This window comes from Pezoporus occidentalis, unplaced genomic scaffold (genome assembly GCF_034315485.1).
Source record: "Pezoporus occidentalis ecotype Australia unplaced genomic scaffold, CSIRO_AGI_Poc_V1 ctg196, whole genome shotgun sequence".
Lineage (NCBI taxonomy): Eukaryota > Metazoa > Chordata > Aves > Psittaciformes > Psittacidae > Pezoporus > Pezoporus occidentalis.
The window spans coordinates 599077-624358 of NW_026913811.1; the positions used below are offsets into that span (position 1 = coordinate 599077).

At 40.9% G+C, this 25282-nt stretch overlaps 1 protein-coding gene across 6 annotated transcripts in view; it reads left to right on the forward strand.

Annotated features, from left to right (window-relative positions):
• Positions 1 to 25282, forward strand: part of ZNF462 (zinc finger protein 462) — a 96558-nt gene that overhangs the window by 60274 nt on the left and 11002 nt on the right. For 4 of the 6 annotated variants that reach the window (XM_062617425.1, XM_062617427.1, XM_062617428.1 and 1 more), the window contains exons 7-10: positions 281 to 472; positions 14336 to 14597; positions 19833 to 19969; positions 23886 to 24109. In XM_062617425.1, the coding sequence (XP_062473409.1) occupies positions 281 to 472; positions 14336 to 14597; positions 19833 to 19969; positions 23886 to 24109 (815 nt within the window). The other 2 variants (XM_062617429.1, XM_062617430.1) reach the window with 2 other exon arrangements.

The window sequence follows — 25282 nt, forward strand, 5'->3', positions numbered from 1 at the left end:
CATTCAATGCAGTCATGCTAAGAATCTGGCCTCTGTTTTTTGGCATCAGTCACTTTACAAGGATATGCAGCTGTCAGTGATACTTCAGTCCAAAGCAGGTGTCTACCCATGTACTCCAGAATGGTGGAACAAGGAAATGCACATAGCTTGTTCTCTTTGGTTTCAATCTTTTGCTGAAGAATCCATGGGAATTTTACTGCCGAGCTCAGTAAGAGAAGTATGGGGGCCCCATTTTGTTTCTTTTGTGAGCTGATGACTTGCCTGTATTTCGCTCACCCAGGTGAACATGCCTACAAATGTTCCTCCTGCTCATTTTCCACCATGACAATCAGCCAGCTGAAAGAGCACTCCTTGAAAGTGCATGGGAAAGCACTGACCCTTCCAAGACCCCGCATTGTCAACCTTGCAGCCTCACACGCCCATCACTCCTCCAAGAACCACACTCCAGCTGAAGAAGTGGAGGACTCTAATGGTAAGAGGTGCCTCAAAGCAAGAATTTAATTGTCTTAGGTGCCACTTAATACTTTTATTACCAAAAAAAAATATAATGCAGCAGGCAGCTTGCTGAAAAAAACAAATTAATTTGATCATCAAGAAAAAAGAGAAGTTGCATCAAAACCAAGAGTAAACATGGTATTGTAGGAAGTGACCTTCTTTAGAACCTCACTAGTTCATTCTGCTTGTCAACTTGGCCTGTCACCAGTTGACTTTGAAATATATCAGTGCTGGCTCTGCTTCTTGGCAGAGATTTAAATTATAGAAAATTTTCAAAGGCAGAATAGCCAGTGGGAAAGGGATCATCTAATTCCGTCCATGTTCCTGAAAAACACCCCTTTATTTTGTTAGTAGAGTACTTCAATGAAACCACATGATTAAGCTAAAAATGTTAACCTGTAATGACAGTAAAAGTAATCATTCTCCTTGTCCTTGCCACAGAGGACACCAAAAGTGCCTTCAGATATTAAGCTGCATCTGCAGGAAGGAGAATCTCAAAACCATTTTCTTTTCCATGCTTTCTTTGAAAGCAGTTAATCTCCTTGTTCTGGTGGGTTATGCAGAAGATACTTGGAACACAGCAGGAGGAAGGGACACTGTTAACAGTGAAAATGCAGACTCATAGAAAAGGTGTTGCATGGTATCACAGCAAGCTTTAAGCATTTTTAAGTGGTAACTTATTAGACATATTTTAGGTGGCGTTTTCTGCCAGTTAAGAAAAGAGCTAGTCTTTGGGGAAGAAACTTCCTGGATGAGTTGCAGTGACATAGGAGGAGAATGTAGGTGACTATAAATAAAAGGTTCAGACCTGCAGATGTTCAAGACACTGGGATGGATGGAGGACATATTACAAGAAGGAAAAGAAATACCTTTTTCCTTGAACTTTGGAAGGTTCTTAAGTTTTTTTATTGCTGCTATTTTGCTTAGGTTACTGGCAAACTGAGAATGGGGGAGGTAAAAACTATCAGTAATCATTTTGTAGCATTTTTGGTCTCTCATCTTCCTTTCTTTCCCTTCTCACCAGAAAATGTGTGAATTGAGAAAGAGTGAAAGATAAGAAATAAGTTTAGAAAATAGCAGGAAGGAATTTAAAGGCAAAAAAGTCAGCATAGAAATACTTTATTGAAGAAAAAGAGACGTGAATAATAATTTTGTGGTTTAGCAAGTCATTTCTGGGGTCAGAATTAGAATCTTATGAAAAGATTTTGACCAGCTGCTCTCACATCACCTTTTGTCAAAGGGTTGTCTGGAACAGTACAATGAAGACTTACTAACTGAGCTTTTATTTTTGCTAATGCTAGCTTTAACTAATCCAGCAAGCACAGTACCTCTTGTGATGCATTTTGCTGCTTTTTTAAATGGCTTTTTTTCTTTAAAAAACACTCCATTATTGGCTCAGAAGTAGAGAATAATTCTCAAGGGCTGTCCTAGTCTTTCTGAATGTTGGCAATCTTTTAACACCAATAATTTGTTAAAAGGTACTTTTTTTCTTTTGGTTATCCCAGAAGCTCAAAGTCATGGTTAATAGAGTTAAAATTCAAGTGCAGATCTCTATAGAAGATAATTTTACAGCCTTTAAGGAACTCTTCCTAAAAATACATAAAATAATGACTGTTAACAAAAACGTTTCATGAGATTGACTCTGTTACCTAGATCTGTATTGCAACCAAGAAACCAAGGCAGAAATTGTCCCAGTTAGCTTGATCATCTTTAAACAGGGTTAATGGTTAAGTCACTTTGACAATAATAGAAGCCACCCACTGGGGAGCTAGTCAGAAGAGTACAGGTGTTATGATAATTGTGTTAACATTTTCAGCCTTACTTAAGGAAGTAATAACCTTTTTTAAGTAATTATTTTACATTAGGAAGTTGGCCATAAGTGAAGTTAATGATTGGTGCTCTTGTGACATTACTTATTTTTGGGTTTTAGAAGGGAATAAATCAATGTCTCTCTGGCTTAGGTGTGCAAGTACAGGTGATGTGTAGGACTAGATAAAAAACTGGTCTCAATAACAGAAAATGCAGGTTTGTGTGATGAGCACTATTATGTCTAGCCTGGAGGCAATAATAAGTGGAGCTCACAATGTAGTGTGGTTGGTTTTTGCATGTGTTGGTGTGTACAGATAACCTTCAGCAAGGGCTGTGATCAAGTTAATTCACTGGGGATGCAAAATTGAATTAGGGCTGTGGTGAAAGACAGACAGATGGTGGTGTTATATTGTTCTGAATTTGATTTTTAGGTTGGTAAGTATGCAGCAGGCTAGTGTAACTGAAATGGTTGCATAGGGGTTCTGTTCTTGTCTGTGGATGAATATTGTGGTTGGAGGAGGAAATAGAGCAGGATGACTTGGGGGAGTTTTGAGGAGCTAGAACTCATCTTGCCAATTGTCGAGCCCTGTAAAAAGGGAGAAAAGAGAAAAGGGTACTGAATTGTAATAGGGAGTGAATGTCTGAATAGAACTGTTCTGGCACAACAGCCCAGTGGAACGTCTGCTGATGCTTTTTTTTCCTGCAGAAAATGTTTCCTAAGGGGCCTTTCTTAGAATATTTCTTTTGTTCTTTTAGATTGATCCATTTGTTAAAAGATGTGAATACATTTAAATTTCTGTGAGTCATCTCTTTTCATTCTGTGTTGGTAGCAGCAAGCATATCTGAAGTTTTCAACTGTGTATCCTGGAGATGTTTTGGTTGCTTGATATACTTTTCATGGAAGTGAAGTTAAAGAGGAGTGGGTGCTGAGCATTTAGGTGGGCCTATCCCTGGCACCTACATTGTTGTTAGAAAGCAACATACCTACTTCAGTGCTTGTATGTATGCCTCTCTGTCCTGGGTTCACCACGATACTCTGTCAGCACAGTAGTGTAAGGTATTTGTGTTGGTCTCTGTGAGTCAGCAGAGAAAGCCTTCTTCCAGAGACATCATTGGAAAATGCTGCTTTTTGTATCATACCTCTCTTTGAATGTTAGGTGATATTTGGCAAGTAAGGAACCCATTTTCAGTATCCTGTTGTAATTAGGGGCCTGTATCCTAACATAATTAGAGGCAAAGCACTTGTTTTTTGAGGGGGTGATAATGATGTCTTTTTTGGGGGGTGTTTTACAAACAGCCACATAAACCAGTGAATGTTAATCACAAATGCAACTTTTCTCTGTTTTGCATATCACAAGGCACTGAATGTTTTGTGGTGTTCAACTGTTGAAATGATAAGGCTGTCATTGTGGCAAAATGTTCTTTTTCTGTCCCAATAGCTTGCAGGTATTGCAAGAAAAAAATGGTGGTTTGACTATTTATTAACGTTTGTGTGGTTGGCTTGTTTGTCTGTTTGGATTTACTTACTTATTTTCCATTTACATTGGAATGTGGCTTAACACTTTTGATAATTTACTTATACAGTAAAAATACAGTGTAAATTGAAATATCACAAACTGCTAGAAGGATTGGGTGAATCCCTTAACAAGATGTCCTTTCACAGTCTTTATGAGAATCAGAACTTACATTCATGTTAATCTCTGCCCAGAAAGGCTTTATGGATTTACTGATGATACTATCATTCTGTGGGCCAGTATGTGTCACAGATAAGGGTTTCCAGTGTTGGGCTGTGCAGGGTCAGCTCTGTTCCTGATGACTTGAGTGCAAGGCAGTGGAATCCCACAGTCCATTGTCCGGGCATAACATAAGAAGACTACTGTCTCTTCTAGCAAGGAGGAGTTGGAAGCAAAGTGAAGACACAAAACTTACATGACTGAACACTAGAAAACAGGAATAGAAGAAACAGTCATTACCTGCAAAGTAATCAGCTAAGGAGAAAGCACATGGCCACAGACACTGTGTTTGTGTAATTCTTGGTGTTACATGTTTGCTTGTATTCAAGGCCTGTGGAGGTGGTGGACTGCCTTCCTCTTGTAAACTTAGAAATCTATGAGTGCAGCCTGTCATCATATAGACCATGAAGCAGAACGACTCAGTAGATTAACTGTTTAATGTTATGAATTCACCCTTAGCAAAAACATCTTGGAAGTGTGTAAAATACTTGCCCTAAACTACTATGGCTAGTACTACTGCTTTTTTTTTGAGTCACTCTTTATTTTGTGAAAGTAATCCCTTTGGCCTAACTGTATTGTAGAGCAAAGTACTATTCTTTAGTCATATGGCTGGCAGATTTGAAGCCTCATAAAACTGTTTGATCATGACTGTGTGCAGTAATTCAAAATAATAGTTTTTTAATGTTACTGATTAAGATTATTGAATTGTCAAAACAGTAAAGTGCGAGTGATAGATTAGACAGACCTGGATGTGGCTTTTAATGCCTTCTCAGTCATGCTGCTATTGTACAAGTTCATTTCTTTTTAGTGGTAACCAGTTCCTGAAATGTAGAAAGCAGCACACTTTGTGTGTGCCCTTGAAGCTCAATAATGCTTTTCACTGTTGTGCAAACCAAATGGGATCTATTATTAATACCAGCACACATCACAAAACACATGCAGGGTCAGAACTAGAAGATTTCTTGAGTTTCCCTGTACATGGTATGTCAACATCCTCATTAAATTTAATTACTTGCAGCAGCAAGTGTTTTGAAAACTGCTAAGTGAAACACCCATTGCCCTGTTCCAGCTTTTTCTGAACTTTAGCCTTTGCCAGTGGAAAAGAACTTTGCCTCATGTAGAGGCTGAAATATAAATATATCTGCTTGCTTTGCCAGAGTCAGGCTGGGTACAAAACTGCTTGATTAAGTCTTGTTTTCTGGGACTGTTGTTGAAGAACTGTAAATCCCTTCCCATTTCTGTACACTTTTTCAAAGTGGATAATGCATAATTGGAATGTGTGTCTTCTGTACTGCTTGACAGATGAAATTCTGAGGGGTACAGAGGGCCTTTAGCAGGGTTGCTAAAGCAATTCCATGTAGTAGCAGAATGAGATGAGAACAGAGAGATGCAATGAGCCTTTTCAACAAAATCTTCTCAGCTGATGCCAATGAGGCAGGATTGTTAAAGTGATCCACACATCTTCCTCTTCCTTCTGCCTTTCAGAAGAGAATCAAGCTTTCCATATGCTCAGACACACTACCCCTGATTTATTTATTTTTAATCCATACCATAGTTTGTGGCTGAATTGTTTATTTCTGTTCATCTACACTGTTGTTCTTGATTAAGGGATATGTTTCTAACCACCTAATCAGGGCAGAAAATTCCTAAGGCTGTCCTCTCCACCTTTGGTGCTGGTTCTCTCTTACTATTGCTACTGTGTCTTAGTGTGTTACGACTGCTAATGTTTGGGGAAGACCACAGGGGTCAGAATCCTCACAGTTCAGAAATCTTGCATTGGAGCAGAATATATTTAGTTTGGGGTTTGAGCTTTTTTCAGGGAATGGGGTTTGGACCCCACTCTTCTGAAGTTTGAGACCCTTTTGTTTGGCTGGTTTCTAATTGGGGAGGCAAAGTAGGGACTGCAGGGCAAATTCAGGCAAACCTTCAGTCACTAGTTGCTTTAATTGCAAGGTGAGTTGGAAGGATGCAAAACTGTGGTCTGCATACTGAAGAACAAAAGATGCTTCTGCTTTTGTAGTTACAGTCAGCCTGCAAAAGCTGTCTACTTGTCCTGCCTGTTTTCCTGTTTTTGTGCCCCATAGTAGAGATGCTGCATGCTCACTTTGAAGCATCAGATTAACCCTTCTTCCTTGCAGGCTGCTTTTTTTTTTCCCCACCTGTGTGCCTTCTTTCTTTAACCTAGACCAAGTTTCTGCTTTCCCTCAGATTTTGCCAATCTTTCCTTATCACAGTGGCCAGACTGCCTGCCAGTGGTTGTTTAAAACTCTCCGGTATTTGCTGGTGTGTCTTACTTCTTGTGGTCAGTGTTAAGCTAATTATCAGATGTTGGATCAGATGGGAACTTTTCTCCTGCATCAGATTGGCAGGGACTGGTGGAACAAGTGCAGGGCTTGTTCACCTCCAAGTTTACTGAACAAACTCCCCACTGTTTCAAGGACCTAGGGCACTGGGAATGACCTTGTTCTCTGCAGCAGTCTTCCACTGGTGTATACTTGTTTGGCTTCTGGCCTTTTCCTGCAGCAAGTTGAGAAGAGTTTTGTGGCTAGTGGAACAGAAGGAGATGTTTATTCTGTCATTGGCTGTGCTAGGGTGGGGAGGGGTGGAGGGGGGTGTCAGCTTGCTGTTCATTGTGCTTTCTTCTGCTCCCGAGTTCTTTGTGCTTGAACTGAATGGGTGAACGCAAAATTGAGGTTCAACAGGATGGAGACAGGAACTCATGCAGCTGGGAGAAGGTTGCTGTCAGTCTTTGTATGGATTTGGCCAGCCTGCTCTGATGGGATTGCTGTGATACTGAAAGACTTGCCTAGGGTGGAGAGAAGACAGGATAAGTTATTTGGTAGATCAAGTAATAAATGAAGGAAGAAACACCTTCTGGATTCCTCCTGGACAGATGGGAATGATCTGATTGCATCCACAGGGGAAGGAAAGAAGCATATCTAGATTCCTGTTGATTTTTTACCTGAGGTGTTTACTTTGGGCTCTGATTTTCGTGTGCAGTGTAGGGGTTGAAGTGGTAGTGATGCTCTCTTAGCTGTCACGTACTACTGTTGTCCCTGGAATTTGTGATCACTCTATACAGATAAAAAGGATTCTGTTGCTGTAAAGGGATACACAGTAGGGCTTGACCAGTGTTGTGCAAGAGAGCATTTCTACAGGCTATCGTTCCCACATGTCAGTAGCCTTCTTATGTCAGCTAACTGATATTCTCCCTGTCCCCTGGGACTCCAGTTACTTTCTACTGATCTTAAAACCTGCTAGAGGGATTTGGTGCTTGATGAAGAGGTAAAATTTCTTTGCTCATTTTAGCCCTGTTGAAATGGACATACGTCATCATCATAGTTGATGGCCCAAAGTTTGATGTTTAAGTAGCTGGTTTTATTTCTTCTTTAAGGGACATTGTTACTACATTTTGGTACCAGTGCTTAAAAATACTGCCCAAATTGATCTGAGTTCAGAGCTGGCAATAGAGATGAGGTCTTTCTGTTGTCAGTGGTAATAAGAAGAAGGGAAAGGAGGAGGAGAAGGAAGAGAAGGATGATGTCAAGGTGAATGCTGGATATCTCCAGAACAAACTGCAGGTTCCTGAGCTCTATGATTAGAATGGATCCTCAGTACCCATATCGTCACTGAAATTTTAGGGCCAGTTTTGAAGCAGAATGCAAAAACGTAGCACTTGATAAAAGCTGTATTTATTTTCCCTATTCATTTCAAGCTTAGAGGCAAGTGAGCATTTCAGTGACAGCAGCGTATTTGTGGCTCTGTGTGTTCATTAATACAAAATATGTCAAAGGCTGGAGCAATAGAGAAAGAAATGTGGAGTGCTCCCGAAAAATTAACTGCCCTTAAAAATGTGAAGGAAATCAGGGAGCATGGCAGCAGATTAACAGCTTGCAATATCACAGAAGGCAGTGGGTAAACAGAGGTGAAATAACGTGAATGCCAGAGCCAGGGGACCATGATGCACTTCCATGCATCATCTCTGTATTGTAAGGAAAAACAGCAATGGGCAAAGCAAGCTGTGGGGTTAGAAACCTTTGGTGGCTTGGCATTGATGTTGCAAAGGCTGCAAGTTGTAGAGCAGCTACTGAAAGAGCCTAGTTTATACTGTTGAGGGTTGTGTGCAGTCTAAACATGACTAATAAGTGGCCCAGTCACCTAAAGAAATTCAGGAAGGCTAAATTGAGTTTAAGGCAGGCAAAAAATTTATTGTGGGGAGGACAGATGAAAAGAAGGGGTAACTAAAAATTAAATGGCTATTGATGTAGTGTTTCTCGACCCTAAAAAACCAACACTTCCAAATCACAGTATTAGCAGAGCAGGGTAATTGGGCAGTGTTCATGACCATGTTTTCCTGTCTTGAAAGCTAATGCTAATAAAAATTCCTGGTAGTGTTAGATACTCAAAACCAGGAAGGGATGGGAAGCTCTTGGACTGATACTTCTGATAGAGATAATATAGTATAACTTATTTCACCAGTTATGTCACTTCTTCCTAAGTCTTATACAATTCATACTGATTTCCTTTGCATCATCTTAGAGAGTATTATAGCCACTCCTTGATCTCAGCTGTGAAGATTCTTCAGTAGGCATCAGTATGAGACTTTCTCTGTGTAATGGAATTAAGATGATAAAATTAATTATTATTTTCTTCTTCAATGAAATTTATGTAGCTTTGAAATTAGTGTTGATACTAGTATGAAAGTACTAAGTACTTAGTGCTGTGAGAGTGATGAGGCACTGGCACAGGCTGCCCAGAGAAGCTGTGGCTGTCCCATCCCTGGCATTGTTCAAAGCCAGGTTGGACAGGGATTTGAGCAACCTTGTCTAGTATGAGGTGTTCCTGTCCATGGCAGGAGGGGTGAAACTAGATGATTTTTAACATCCCTTCAAACCCAAACCGTTCTATGATTCTATGAAAAAGCTGCACAGTGGAAATGACATCCTGTGTCAGTTCCATTCAGAGGTAGGTGTGCACATAACTCAAAAGGGAATTCAAAGTTATTAAAAAACATGAATATAGTTTCTCACCTCTTTTGAATAAACAAGATTGCATAATCCATATATCTTTCTGGTTGCCCTCTTCTGAGCCTTAGGCATATATGTAACATTTGTCTTACGAAAGCTAGTCTAAAATGATCTAAAAAGTGGCCTTTACAGATAATGCTGAAATAAATTCCTCCAGCAAGGTTTTTAGATTTTGGGATTGATTGGTTGGTTAGTTGGTTGGTTGATCCTTTAAATGGCAGTTTTATTCTAGGACTTTATTTCTTCTGTGATTACTCTTTTGTCTTTTGGAGTGTGTGAACAAGGGCACTAAGTTTATTTCAGTTGCATCTTATTCACAATGTCCTAGCAATCTAAAGGTTCTTTAGTAGAAATCAGAATTTAAGTAGAGGAGTAGGTTCATATTCTGTTTTTAAACATGCAACAAATAAAACTTCCTTGTACTGTGTCTTTCCCTAAGCTTCTTCATGAGCGTTTTGTTTCATCCCTCTGAATCCTAGCTTATTCTGTCTTCCCCTCCCCTCAGCTTAATTTATTGCCAGAACATTTCACCCTCCCACATAATATCTTCCTTCCAGGTCAGTGCTGCATGGCATAAAGTGAACAAATGTGTATAGTCTTGACAATCTTTGTATGACACCCTGCTTTGCCACCTTCCCACTTTTCAAGCTGTTGCCATTCATGACTGTATGCTATCCTAAACTCAATGAGCTGATAATTTTGAGTCCCATTGAATTTGAGAAGCGATTATGTTCCTAGATATCATAGATTCCACTCTTAGTCTTATCTTACGTCTTTAAAAATAATAATAATTATTAGTACATTCCTCTGTGGTTTTGGCCATATATTTTGTGTTTGATGATATTTTTTAGTATAGTATTGCATCTTGATTTGGTTTTACAAATTTGTTTCTCTCCAGAGGAAACAATTTATCTGCTTCTTTTCTTAATTCCTTGAAAATTTTCTGTCATTCTTTATATAAATCTTCTCTTTATGTGAATGAATTAGGAGAAAATTAAATATAATTCCAAATATTTTCTTAACTAGTCTCCTCTTTTTCTCACAGATTCATAATGTCTTAGGCCTGTATGGTTACTATATTCCCTTCTCCCCACCAAGGCATTTTTAAGCTTTAGGGTTTTTTTTATTATTTTATTTTTATATTATCTTTGTCTTCTTCTAATCTTAGGAGCCAAGCATCTCCATTCCTGACTTTGGATATGAGAATGCTGTTGTATATTGAGCATAGATTCTGTGGTTTTTTTAGATCCATAGGTGATGGCAGATATTGCTAATTGCTAGCCTTGTTATTCTTCCTCTGCAGGTAGTCTGTAGGTAGACATTTCATGTGAAATCCCAAAATTGAGATTTGCAGCGTCGATGCTGTTATTCCAGGCTTTACTACATCAGTTACTGTTAATTTTTGCCTCTTAGCATGACTGTAGGTGTCCTGCCTCTTGTATGAGATCATTTATTACCTTGCTTTTGAACAGCAAAGTCTTTCCATTCATTTTGGATAAAATTACTTCTAAAAATGGATCTTGGTCTTTCTGGTGTGGGCTTTTCTTTTTGTTTTTTTTTTGCTGTTGTTTTGTTTTAAATCAGTCAGGGATAAGTATTCTGATTTTTTTACTTGCATTTATGAACATACTTTTTTTTCTTGTGGTATCTCAAGACTGTTAAAAAAATGCAAATTTTTTTCTTAACATGTAATCAGTACTTCCTGGTGTTTCATTTTTTCTTAATTTTCTTCACCTTGGTGTTTTCTTGTTTTACATTACTTGACATAAATTCTCTTAACTCTTCCCTTTGCTTATTTTAAAGTCTTTCTTCTGATTTCTTATTTTGAAGTAGGCTTCTAAGGCCATTTTACATTTTTCAGACATGGAGAGTTAGACCCCATTCCTACTCCAGGCAAAGGTTGCTGACACTTTCCTAGAATGCTCCCAACTGTCTGTGCTTGGGGTGCAGGAAAAAGACTGAGCTAGAACTTGCATTGTGTACAGCCGTGACTCAGTTGTTGATCAGTTCTGAGCGGAAAGGTCTGCTCTCTTCATCCTCCTTTTCTACTCTTACATTCAGGTATCCTCTTGTTAACAGCAACACCACCAAAAGGTGTTCAGCAGTTTGGTGCACAGCAGCTCAAGGTTTGCATAAGTGCCAAGGCTCTTAAAATACTCAATCAACAGCAACATACAAACTCAGCCTAGCACTGAAGTATGTGCAGAGCCATTTGAAACTTCAGCCTGCTCTTTCAACAGAACAGGGAAGTGCCCATGTAGAAGTACTCTGCCAGTTTAAGGCAGCACTGTTGCTCCTTGGCTGTGGATTTGTCTCCCTAGTCCTTCTCTTAGGTACTGCTTTTGAAAAATAAAAACTCCAAAATGTCAACCCCATCATCTGTTTCTTATTTGCTGGCAGCGCATTCTGTGCTGTGTGCTGAAATGCACATTTGGATGCAAACTCAAGTCAGTAGCTATCTTTCCACTGCCTTCACTGGTTTTAGAGGGGCCATGAAAAAGTGTGGTTCACAGAAGTCGGTGGAAAACCTCCTATGCCTTTAGTCAGCTTTGGATTCTGTCCGAAGTATTCCTGGTGAAGCTGGGTTTCACCTGCGTATTAGGATAGCTGTCTGGCAAACTGATTCCCAGAAACCAACAGAAGCCCTATACACATGTGTTAATCCCGGGTGGTTTTCTTCAGGAAGTGCTAAATCTTGCACTCCAGAAGGATTGCAAAATAATGAAAGCATTTGGCAGAGGAAAAGGGGAAGAATACACAGGCAGAAGTAGGGACATGCATGCAACCATTGTTTGAGTGTAAGACTTTCTGTATAAGCTCTTCAGATGGCTTTTCAAATTTAACTATCTTAATTGTAATGGAGAAATGTACTAAAAATTCTAAGGTAACCAGCATGAATCCTGGTTGAAAGAAAGTAAGAGTTCAAATATTAAAGGTAGAATTTGCTTCTGTCTATTCCTGATGACAAGGAAAGCTACTTTGTGTGTTTTGTTTTTGTCTGTGGGAACAGGCATGTAGCTATCTCCTTTTGCAATTTTCACATATTGTTTCCATAGAGGTGTGTAAATATCTGAATGTTTGAAAGCTGGAATAATAAACACCAGGTAACAGGAAAAGTGAGAAAACCTGAAGTATAGTAGATCTTCCAAACAGCAGGTAAACCTACTTGTTCTGAAAATAACATTTTTTAGACCTGTAACTTTCTTAGCAGTGGGCATCACTGAAGTTTTGGCTAGGAACCTTGATGATATGATGGAAATTTTTGATCCCTTCTTCCTAAGAAAACAAACAGCTACAAAGTAAACTTTAATCAGTGCCCCAAAGAAATTTTACTAGTACACATACAAAACATACTGTTTCTGTTGCTATGAGCTTCTTTTAGGTTGTCCTGTCCTTGTCAGGAAATCTGACAGTGTTTTGAGCTTTTAGAAGCATGGAACCTGGTAGCCCAGACATCAGGCTGCAGACATACATGTCAGCAAATCTGCTCCGAACCATGCATCATTTAGGCTTCAAGGTCCTGTTCTAAAAGAGGGTGAATGCACAGTTGCTGCCTTAGAGGGAGAAGAGACTTCTGCATCTCCTCAGGCCTGTCCAGTGCCAAAGTAAAGTAAGTGGGGATCTTGTTTCAAACACAAGGCAAAGAAAGCTTTGACGTTTGAATAGGTGGAGCTCACTGTGAGCCCTCATGGTGAGCAAACCTGCTGTAGGAGTGATGCTCAAGAGGTGATAAATGCTGCATTGTAATCCAGCCTCAGTTTATAGGAAAAAACAAAATCTATTTCATTTATTTTATCAAAATCTTTCATGTCTCTGCCTTTGTCTTTGCTTCGTCGCACCAGGTGATAAAGCCAGGGGAGCCCAGAGACATTTATCTCCTGCCTGAGTTTTGTTTATATGTTTGGTTTTGTTTTTTTGTTGTTGTTTTTGTCGTTGTTGTTGTTGTTTTTAGTTTGTTTTCCATTTTTCAGTCATGTATAGCCCCTTTCTGTGGTGGTGAGAAAAGAATGAAAGTATTTTACTCATGAAGACAGGTGGAGAAGTCCCACACTGAGTGTTATATAGCCCTGGTTGCCTTTTGTGTCTCTGTACTAATTGGTTAGAATGGATGGTGTTAAGTTCCCACAAGTATGTCTTCTAGAGAATTCCTACATATCTAGCTTTGGGGAATTAAGCTTTGGAAAATGTAGTACCCATCAAAGCAGGAGGTGGCTTGTACAGTTTGTATCCCAACTCCCCCAGACTCCCCTTGTTCCACCCACCCCCCACTTTCTTCCAGAAAGCTTAAGAAAAGAGCCTTTTGTCTTCTTTTCAGGAAAGTTACACTGAAATTTATCTGTGCTTTATTTGTCTGCTTTCATTTGTGCCATTCATCGGCAGCTGTGGGTTTTATAGGACAAAGCAGATGAATTCCTAACCTCCACATTCAAGCAATGTGTTGGGAAAGGTTCAACACCACCCTCCCCCCTCCTTTTTTGGGGGGGGATCCAACTTAAATATTATAGCTTTCAGTTTTAGTACTGAGACATCCCTGGAGTGTGCTTCTCTACATGCCATTAAAGTGGTGTGACAGTTTTGCTGCGTTGTAGAAGGGGTACATCTATACAGACACATCTATGTAAAGGGATCTCATTCTCAGTATGGCAAAAATTACCATCTTCTAGGGAAATGTGGTTTAGAAGTTTGCTTTATGAGATTTTATGATTAAATATTTTTTTCCCAATAATGACTTCATTTCAAACATCATCAGTTAGTAGAACTCGAATTTGCCTTTTGTAGGTTCTTCAAATGTGATACAGTAAAATTGTATAATTTCTCTAAAGTTAATTTTTGATGTGGGATTCTTAAATAATTGCATGAATGAGTAGGGAAGAGTACCTTTTTTTTTTTATCTCTGGTCTAATTTATGTACCAAACACATAAATACCTGGCAGCATGATTAACATGCTTTACCTTCACAAATTAAAAGTGTCTTAAACCCAGACTTCTTTTTAGACTCTTAATTTAGGTCTGTCATTCCTTTCCTCTCCAAATCAGATCTAAAAAGCATAATTTATACTCATCACAATTTAAATTGTAGAATACAGATCAGATAAGATTAAGGAGTGCCACTCCTCTTTTTCTTAATCCCTTCAGAAAGCTTTTGGCAGATTTAATAACCAACATCTTCATCAACTCCTTCTAAAAGCCAGTAGGTGCTGGAGCAGGCCTTAAATCTTTTTAGTTTTGTTGATCCACCTGGAATAACAAATTCCTTCTGTTTCTCTACAGACTCTTCATATTCTGAGCCTCCTGATGTTCAGCAGCAGTTGAACCACTACCAGTCTGCAGCTTTGGCCAGGAACAACAACATCAGCCCAATCCCACTTTCTGGGAGTGCTGCAGGATTGGACAAAACAGAAGCCATCCTTAACTGTGAATTTTGTGAATTCTCCTCGGGTTATATACAGAGCATTCGGCGTCACTACCGTGACAAGCATGGAGGGAAAAAACTCTTCAAGTGCAAGGATTGTTCCTTTTATACAGGCTTTAAGTAAGTACTGTGCAAAACAGATAAACTGAACTCGAAAGGGTTTTTTAGCACTTGAAAAGACTTCTGAGGTCTTTGAGAGCTGGCTATAGCTGTAACAGTAACATGGCCACTGCAGACCAGGGAGAGAAACATAGGAAATGCCATGCCAGATCACAGCAGCATCCATGTAATCCATTTTCCTCTCTCCTACAACAGCTGGTACCATCTGCTGCAGACGAAAGCAGAGTAAGTCCTTGCAGTAGGATTTAGAATCACTGAAATAGAATCATTTAGGTTGAAAAAGACCTTTAAGATCGTAAACTCCAACTGTTAGCTTATCATTGCCAAGTCTATGTCCCTAAGCACCACATCTACACATCTTTTAAATACCTCCAGGGATGGTGACTCAACCACTTTCCTGGGCAACCTGTTCCAATGCATGACAATCCTTTTGGTGAAGAAATTTTTCCTAATATTCAATCTCAAATCTTCTCTGGTGCAGCTTGAGGCCATTTTATTTCATAATATCTCTTGTTACTTGGGAGAAGAGACTGACCCCCACCTCACTGCAACGTCCTTTCAGGTAGCTGCAGAGAGCTCATAAGGTCTTCACTGATCCTCCTTTCCTCCAGACTAAACAACCTCAGTTCCCTCAGCTGATCTTCATCACACTTGTGTTCCAGACCCTTCACCAGCTTTGTTGCTCTTTCCTGGACAGACTCCAGCTCCTCAATGTCTCTCTTGTAGTGAGGGGCCCAGAACTGCACACAGGATTCAAGGTGCAGCCTCACCAGTGCAAGTACAGGGGGATGATCACTGCTCTGGCCCTGCTGGCCACACTATTTCTGATACAGGCCAGGATGCCATTGGCCTTCTTGGCTGCCTGGGCACAAGCTGGCTCATGTTCAGCTCCATCAATCAGCACCCTGGGTTCTTTTCCACTGAGCAGCTTTACAGCCACTGTTAGAATTGTAGAACAGAATCTTAGAATATTTAGGGTTGGAAAGCAACTTAAGATCATCCAGTTCCAACCCCCCTGCCATGGGCAGGGACACCTCACACTAAGCCACGGTTCTGTCCAACCTGGCCTTGAACACCACCAGTGATGGAGCATTCACAGCTTCCCTGGGCAACCCATTCCAGTGCCTCACCATCCTTACAGGAAAGAATTTCTTCCTTATATCCAATGTAAACTTCCCCTGTTTAAGTTTTAACCCATTACCCCTTCTCCTATCACTACAGTCCCTAATGAAGAGTCCCTCCCCAGCATCCTTGTAGGCCCCCTTCAGATACTGGAAGGCTGCTATGAGGTCTCCACACAGCCTTCTCTTCTCCAGGCTGAACAGCCCCAACTTTCTCAGCCTGTCTTCATATGGGAGGTGCTCCAGCCCCCTGATCGTCCTCGTGGCCCTTCTCTGGACTTGTTCCAACAGTTCCATGTCCTTTTTATGTTGAGGACACCAGAACTGCACACAATACTCCAGGTGAGGTCTCACGAGAGCAGAGTAGAGGGGCAGGATCACTTCCTTTGACCTGCTGATCACGCTCCTTTTGATGCAGTCCAGGATACGGTTGGCTTTCTGGGCTGGGAGCGCACACTGAAGCCAGCTCATGTTCATTTTCTCATCAACCAACACCCCCAAGTCCTTCTCCACAGGGCTGCTCTGAATCTCTTCTCTGCCCAGCCTGTAGCTGTGCCTGGGATTGCTCCGACCCAAGTGTAGGACCTTGCACTTGGAATGGTTAAACTTCATAAGGTTGGTATCAGCCCACCTCACAAGCGTGTAAGGATCCCTCTGGATGTCATTCCTTCCCTCCAGCATATCAACCGAACAAGCCTGTAGAATTGCATGGAATTAGTAATGCCCCAAACATAGGACCCAGCACTTTGACTTGTTGAAACAACTCACACAACTGGCTTTAGCCCATGGATCCAGCCAGTCCAGATTCCTCTGCAGAGCCTTCCTACTCTGCAGCAGATCAGCACTCCCACCCAGCTTGGTGTTGTCTGCAAACTGACTGAGGGTGCGCTCAATTCCGTTATCCAGATCATTGATAAAGACACTAAACAGAACTGGCCCCAGTACTGGGTCCTGGGGAACACCACTTGTGCCCATCTGCCAAATGGATTTAACTCCCTTCACCACCACTTTCTGGGCCCCAGCATCGGTTCCTGTTTTTTACTCAGCAAACAGCACACCCGTCCAAGCCATGAGCAGCCAGTTTCTCCAGGAGAATGCTGCAGGTGTCAGAGGCTTTTCTAAGGTCTGGATAGACAATATCCACAGCCTTTCCCTCATCTGCTAAGCAGGTCACTTTGTCATAGATGGAGATCAGGTTGGTCAAGCAGGACCTGCCTTTCTCAAACCCATGCTGACTGGGCCTGATCAACTGGTTGTCCTGGATGTGCTGCCTGTTGGTACTCCAGATGATCTGCTCTATAACCTTTTCTGCCCCCAGTCAACTGGGACCTCCCTGTTTAGCCAGCACAGCTGATAAATGGTGCAAAGTCCCCTCAGTACTTTTGGGTGGATCCCATTTGATCCCTTATACTTGTGTGTGTTTAAGGTGTAGAAGGTCACTGACCATTTTGCCTTGGATTATGGGGCCTTCATTCTCCTTCCCATTCCTGTCTACCAGCTCAGGGGCCGGGTACACAGAAAACAGCTAGTCTTCCTATTGAAGACTGGGGCAAAGAAGGTGTTAAATACCTCAGCCTTTTCCTCATCCATATCATTGTATTTCTACCTGTGTCAAGTGAAGGATGGATGTTCTCCTTAGTCCTTTTTTTTCTAATACATTTATAGAAACATTTCTATTGTGTTTTATGGCAGTAAGCACATTTAGTTCTAGTTGGGCTGTGGCCTGTCTAATTTTCCCCCTGCATAACCTCACAACATCCTTGTGGCGCTCCTGAGTTTCCTGCTCCTTGTTCCAAAGGTCACAAACCCTGTTTTTTCTCCCTGAGTCCCAACCAAAGGTCCCTGTTCAGGCAGGCTGGTCTTTTTCCTGCTGGCTCATCTTTTGGCACATGGGGATGCCTGCTGCTGTGCTTTTAAGCATTCCTTCTTGAGGAATGTCCAGCCTTCCGAGACTCCTTTGTGCTTCAGGGCTGCCTCCCAAAGAACTCTGTCAGCCAGTCTCCTGAGCAGGCCAAAGTCTGCCCTCTGGAAGTCCCAAAGCAAGAGTTCTGCTGATCCCTCTCCTTACTTCCCCCAGAACTGAACACCAATCATTTCATGACCGCTGTGCCCCAGACAGCTTCCAACCATCACATTACCCAGGTCCATCTCTGTGAACAGCAGGTCCAGCAGGGCACCAAGTTACTTGCTGAAGGAAATGGTATAGGTAGTACTTTTTCCTCACCAGAGACAGTAAGAGTGCTGTCCTTATCCTCAAGTGTGAAAATTTCTCTGCAAAAATAAGGTCATTTCCTGGTGCAACCAGTGTGAAGCATGGGATAATCAGGTGTTCTAGGGAGACAGGAGAGTTTACATCACCTCTCTGAAGAAACCTCTCTTATGTAATTTTATTTCTCCCACTAACTATCTAGGTTAAATGCAAAGTATTCTCTGGCATATTTGATGACATATAGAGACATTTCAGAAAATTCAATTGGATGTGCAAAGTTTAAAAACACTGCTGTGTTTGTGTGTGTGCATGTTTTTAGCTGCTGTTCAGTAAGGGAAAAATATGCATGTGCTGTTCCTCATTTCCTCCTGATATGCTGGACCCCCAGGCACAACACCCTCAGCTGACATTTGAGGTCTCTTAAGTTTTTAGGAGACCGGTGATGGTAAGCAGTAAGGCTGGATAAAGGGGAGTGGTTCTGTTGAACAGAATGTTGAGCACAAACTGAGAGAATCTACAGAAGAGGAACCTGTAGTTACATTTCTCTAGCCTCTCTTGCTGCCTTGCTACCCTAATGGTAAAATTTGCTATTGTAACAGTAAAATGACTGCTGCTGCTGAACCCAAGACAGTCGTGGTTGCTATTTATCTAGAAATTGCCAGGTCCATTTAATCTGTTCGTATCTGGCAAATGCCATTTTCTTCTACCTTGATGAAATAAAATAATCTTAAATCAAGCAATATTTAAAAGCATTCATAGTTGCGTAAGGGAGAAGTGTTCTTTCAGGTGATGTTTCATTCAGGAATTAAGTCTTGTTTTTTTTAGAGAAGCACAGTGTGTTTTCTGTCTTTAAGAAGGGGGAGGGGAGCAAAAAGCCACATACCAGTCCCCTCTTCAACTCACCATAGAAACTTAACTGCATGGAAGGATTCACTGAAGTTGGTAGAAATACACCTGTAGAATTCAGTGATCATTGGGTTGGGCCCAGAGCCAGTTGTGTTCAAGTGCTTTGTGTTCAAGCTAAGAGTCTTGAAGAACTTCAAAGAGACTAACTACTCTAGTTCATTGTGGTGAGGTCCTTAGCTTTTGCAAGCTTTACCACTGCTTTAGAAAAAAAATGACCAAGTTCACAGACACCTCTCCTTTCACTGTTGAGCTTGTGGTTATAGGTGTACAGTTAATTTCCTCTGTTTGCATGTCTCTTGAAGCTTTTAAGTGTGAAGCCAGTGTAATGCCAGCATGATTTTTTTTTGCATGTGTAAAAATACTATGGAGTATTCATTCATTCCTCCACATTAATAAGTACAATATTCTTAGTCTTGGGTTTTCAGATCCTTATATGTGATGCTTTAAAACTTAACTACTCAGAACCAAACTTACTGTGAACCTAAGTCTGTTTTGTAACCTGGATTTTAACATTTTAACTGATTTTGGACTTTTTCTACAAAGACAGAGGTGGTTAAGGATGTTACCTGCCTCCAGAAATAAGTCTGTCCTCTCCCATGCAAGTCCAGAATAGTTGATAGGTTTTGTTCAACTTGCTAAAAATTTAATCTTTGCCAGAGAAAGTACACTGAATATTTCAGCCTAAAGACTAATAATGAGCATGACAGATGGGAATTCTTTTGCTATCTTAACTATAGCAATGTGACTATAGAGCAACTCATGCAAAATAATATCTTGTCAGAATCAGTGTTTGTTACTTGAGGATACAAGCCTGCAAATACCTCTGCTCATGTGTTACTCATGTGAGTAGCCCCACTGAAATACCATGTGGCACTGTGAAGATAAGGCTGAGTGCTATCTGTACCATTTTACACAACACGTCCTTTATAGAGCTATGACACTTCATCGTTCCCTGCACACCTCTTCTGACTGCTTCCATCTCTCCCTCCTGTTTCACAGATCTGCTTTTACTATGCACGTGGAAGCTGGGCATTCAGCAGTTCCTGAGGAAGGACCCAAAGACCTTCGCTGTCCTCTTTGCCTATATCACACCAAATACAAATGCAACATGATTGACCATATAGTACTGCACAGAGGTAACAATATCTGCGTATGTGTCTGTATCTGATGAGGGGACTGCTGAACAACACCTTTGTCTTTCAGACTGGTTTAATTAAATTTTCATCTCTCTGTACACAAGGACAAGTATGTTGAATCAAGTCATCAGCCCTTGAGTATCTTTTGTTTAATTTCTAAATGATGCATCTTATTTATTTACTGTAAAATTCAGAGTTAGCCAGTGCTGAAACAGAGCAGCTTGAAAATGGTTTTTAAGCTTTTTCTCTAGAGAAGTCATCAAACACCTGTTTAGCAAAAGTTGCCCAAAGCTGCAGCTCTGAATTAGTGCAGAGTTGTTTCCTGCTTATGTTCTTGTTACAGTAAAGGCCTTGCTATCATAAACTCTGTGACAGTTTATATCAGTAAACATAGAGGCCTCAAAATATCCCTTGATTACTTGCTTGAATTTTTTCTCTTTAGTATTCTTAGGGTCAAAACAAGAATTAAAATATTTTTGTTTTCCTTTAAGGCACCTTTTCTATCTTTACCTTTCCTGTCTTGATTTTAAAGACAGCTAGAAGTAGGATTAGGAATTTCTGTGTTCTATTAACTGCAGGCTTGCTAGCTCAGAAGAGACAGCTGTTTGGTCTCTCTGGGCTGGGATTCTTGCCCATAGCTATCACACTTGATGCTTGTAGATGGTCTGTTGGCTGCCGAAATCCAAACCCATGTGTTGGGATGGCACTCTGCCTGCTCGCAGGTTGGGCAGAGTTTCACAGTAGGGTATTGGTGGTGAGCAAACACAAGTTTTGCATGCCATCTTTTTCCTGGAGGAGATCCTGGTGTGACAAGCACTATCATAATTCCGTGTAACATACCGCTTTCCAGTGTTGGTAGCTTCAAGTCCTTCATGTACCAAAGCAGTGAGGTTGGCAGAGATCATCTAAGTTTCTATCTGCTAGCAGGGCTATTCTGAGGGAACATCTGGGAAAAATGACCTGTCAGTGATTCAGAAAGCACATTACAAAGCTGCCTTATTTGGTTGTAAGAGTTTGGCAGATGCTTTAGCTTTTGCTTCCTGTCTTTGAAGGTGTTGCTGTGTCAGTTTTGCCCAGCTTCAGACTAATACTCCAGAATTAGCTCACTTCAGAGGAGTGGAGGATTTAGTTAACCCCTGTGCAGGGGACCATGCAGTTCCAAGTGCTGCTGAGGTGTGCTCTGTTTTGTGGCTGTGCCAGGGCTCCTGTGGAAACTGACAGACCTTTAAAATACCTATAGACAGGCTGAGGGAGAACTGGATGGGCCTAGTACGGGTCTTTTCCATCATGCCTAGAATTGACTTTGGAAATGTCCAGTTGCAGAAGTGAAGACCACTTCATGAGCTCAGGCAACTGTACTGCCTGTACAGAGATGTTTCTGACCAATTTCAAGGAGGTGCTTAACCTCCTGGGTAAGTGAAACTGTGGATCTGTTCTTTTGTAGAGCTGTTGCTTCAGTTGCACAAACCAAATCTCAAGCCTTTGTACTGCTGAAACAAAGCTGATAGCAAAGGACATAATGGAGAGGTAAAACAGAGTAAAAGAGGTTTTAATGTAAAGCTGATAATCTCAAAGGTAACTGCGGGAAGGACAACGATTTTCTCTGGCATCAAGCTTCCAGGTAATAAAAGAAATAGGGTCCATCCTCAAAGTCCTTTCTAGTGCATATATCTAGCTAAAAACCGCTCTACCATTGTGTTTAAGTGTGTGACAGCTGAAGCAGACAATTTTGGCAAGATTTAACATACACTGAAAGAAACGCTGTGGGATGGTGAATGTAGTCTGAGATAGCCTGCCTTTTTTTATAGCCATTACATTGGTAAAACAAGGGCAGAGCCCTGAGCTGTTGTCCAGGAACATTAGTTTTGACATAGATGGAGTGATGCAGTGTATAAAATAGTGAAGGATTTGATCCATTCATAGTTAACATTCCTCCTATGTAAAAAAGACATGTTTACGGATATGTGACTCTTACATTACTTCCAAGTTGTTACACCCCTAACCCTTGGTGAAACAGCATGTGCTTGAAATGGAGAGTATATATTTCCCTCTTAATAAGTGGCTACAGAAGCCACCGTCAGGTTAGAATTTTTGGTTATGTTTACTTTGCTTTTCTTGTGTTATTGTGCTGCCTTTGATTTGGGGAGTGTTGGTGTGAGTGTGAGATAATAGGTTTTGGTAATCTGAATTAAGGAATGTTGCATTACTCCAGACTGGTAGATAAAAAGGTTTGTACTTTCTCATGTTTTAGGTTTTTTAATCAGTGCCAGGTGCTAAAGTGAATTTTCAAATATATTAATTAGTATTTCTCTTTTTGAAAACTTCACTTGAGTTTTTCACTTTTGAAGCCAGCGTGTCACTTATTTCAGTGAGTTCAAAAGCACACAGCTGCAAAAACCTCGCAAAAAGTCTCCTTATGACCTCAGAATAATAGCTTTAAATTCTGTTGTCTCTTAGACCGTATTCTCCCCTCCTGTTTTACCACCCTGAACAGCCACAACTTGGTGTCTTTATGGCTAGAGAAACTGTTGTTGGTTTAGAAAAGAATTACAACTCCACAGTTTTTTCAAAGGCATAGCTTTGGGGGAAAAATTCCACTTTTTGAAGCAGCCAAGGAGGAAGTTACAAGATAGGACAGCTTTTGTGTTCAGGAGAAGTTGAGCAAGATGGACTATTTTGTTCGGCTGTAGTAAAAGTCTTGTGAGCAGTGGTGACAGGTGAATTGGCCGAAAGTGAATGAACAATGGAGCTTTTGCCACCTTCTAGAAACCCTAAAGAAGTTTGTATTTCTGTAGTTGTCCTTAGATATGATACTACCCTCCTCACTAAAGATGAGAGCCCACTGACTCAGATCCATATGTGGATTGCTGTGTCTCACATTCCACTAGCCTCCATGTCTGGGATTCAGGCCTGTTTTTTTCATTTGTTTGTTTTAATCTGCTGTTAGGGATGAACCTGCATGAGGGGGATCAAACTCCTCCTTTAATCTGCAGTCCGTAAGGAGCAACAATACTAAATTTCAGTGTTCTAGTTCAAAAGGTCAGTTGAGTAACAGAAGGCCATAAATGAGGATTTTCTGGTGACCCTTAGCTGAAGGATCAAATTTGGGGTTTCTCTTGTGCGTACAGCTGGGGGAACTGTAGTGTGTAAGTGTTATGCACATCGGATTCTGGCTCTATCAAATGACTGAAGTTAATTGGTGCTCTGTTAAGTGTCAGTGCTTTGTTTGAGAAGTGGGGAGTTTGAAAACTCAGCAAGAGCTTTTTCAGTGCATCATGCCTGCCAATTTTGAATCAGAGCCTTCTGAAAGCTGTGGGTGTGTAGGGAGGTTTCTGCCCCTGCCTGAACTGCACAGCCTCTTCCAGGAAAAGGTGCTGCCTTGCTTACCTTCTCTTTCCTCAGAGACTTCAGAGGTGATTTAGGTGTGATGGTGAGGATACCAGCTTTGATTTTTATAGAGCCAGCAGGGTGATGCATTGGGAAGCATCCTGCAGCTTCCCTGTTTATTACATTTCTAGCAGCCATTCCTTGCTGCTGTCAAGTACTGAACCAAAATGGACTTTTGGTCTGGCTGATTTATGACTGGTTTTGTATTCCCAGGCTTTGCTACTCTGACTCACAGATGGAGCCTCATTTGCCCCCAGAACTGCATTCCTAACCTCTTCACCCCATAAGCAGTTACATTTATGAGGATACCTGCATCTGTAGCCTTGGAGGATTACCTTTGTCATTGAAGAAAGAATTGTTGTATTTTGGTTTTTTTTTTTGTGTTGATCCAGCTTAGTTGCCATTCCTTTGTAGATGTCTTGCATATCCATACAGCAGATCTTCCTCTTTGGGTTGGTGGTAGTTGCCAAACTGTTGACAGGTGGTATTTCATAAGGTTTGTTAAGTGAATGTTGTCCTGTCCCTACAGAAGAGCGGGTTGTTCCCATTGAAGTCTGCCGTTCCAAACTGTCGAAGTACTTGCAGGGAGTTGTTTTCCGCTGTGACAAGTGTACTTTTACCTGCTCCAGTGATGAGAGCTTGCAGCAGCACATAGAGAAGCACAATGAACTGAAACCTTACAAATGCCAACTCTGCTACTATGAGACCAAACACACAGAGGAGCTGGATGCTCATCTTCGAGATGAGCACAAGGTAACATCCAGATAGTTTTCACTTCTAGCAGTCTCTTTGCAAATGCTCTATTAGTTTACTTGCATGTAAACTTTTGAGTAGCCAACTTGACACTGCATTTTTTTCCTTATACCTCCCTAAATCTGGGAACTAGTTCCATGTTGGGCTTCACTTCCTCTGTTTTCTATTATTTCTTTCTTTTTCTTTAGAAACTCAAAATTCAGGATTTCTAAAGCTGTTCAGATTGATCAGAATTAGCAGAGTGTTGTATGCAGAGTATGATTATCTGGAAAAGGCTCTTGTGTATGCTACGTTTATTTAAAGAGGGGAAAAAAAAAAAAGGTTGTGAAACAGTATTATGGCTGTGTGATTCAGCCTCTCTAAAAGGCAGGAGATTCCAAACATAAGATTGCTCTGGCAACTGCAGCAGCAGTGACATGCCATGCATATTTTAATAACAAAGAGGTGAATACATCCCTGTTTACATTTAACAAGGGAAAGATAAACAGCAAGTAAAACCAGGTCCTAAGTCAAGGCTGCTTTGGAGTTTTTGTGGGGTGCCTGAATTCAAACCTGGTACAGTGTGAGAAGTCCTTAGAGGCTTTCCACAGATTGTTAGCTTTGAATTCCTGTAGCTGTGAGCTGTTTAGCTGAGAAACACTTAAATTATAGAACTGAAATGTGTTTTGGAGTATTTGTTAGATTGCTTCCTTGTCATATTTCCACCTGTTGGAGGGAGCTGAGCTGCCCACGTCCTCCCTAAAAACTCACTCCTATTTCATTGACTTGAATGACACAGCCAAATACATTTATATTGGCATAATTAGCATCAGAATTCCCAGCAAAACTTGTAATGCTTAAAAAGTATTTGGCTGTCTTATAAAAATGAGCTCTGTAAACTTATGTTGACCTGCTGTCCTTATCTGCCCTCATCTTTACTACTTCTGGAGAGTCTTCTGCAATTAACATGAGATGTTCCACGCCTCCTAGTCACCACAGTAAGGCACCTGGCATATCCAGGAGGCACTATTCCTCATTCTTTTGACACAGTACATCAGGCTAGGAAAATTATTCCCTTACTTGGCTCTCCCTTCCAATCTGAATGTGCAGTGATGGAGTTTTGTAGTTCAGGATATCTTTTCCCGATTTCTCTTTGGTAATTTATATCACACTAATTCTGGGCTTAGATACCCA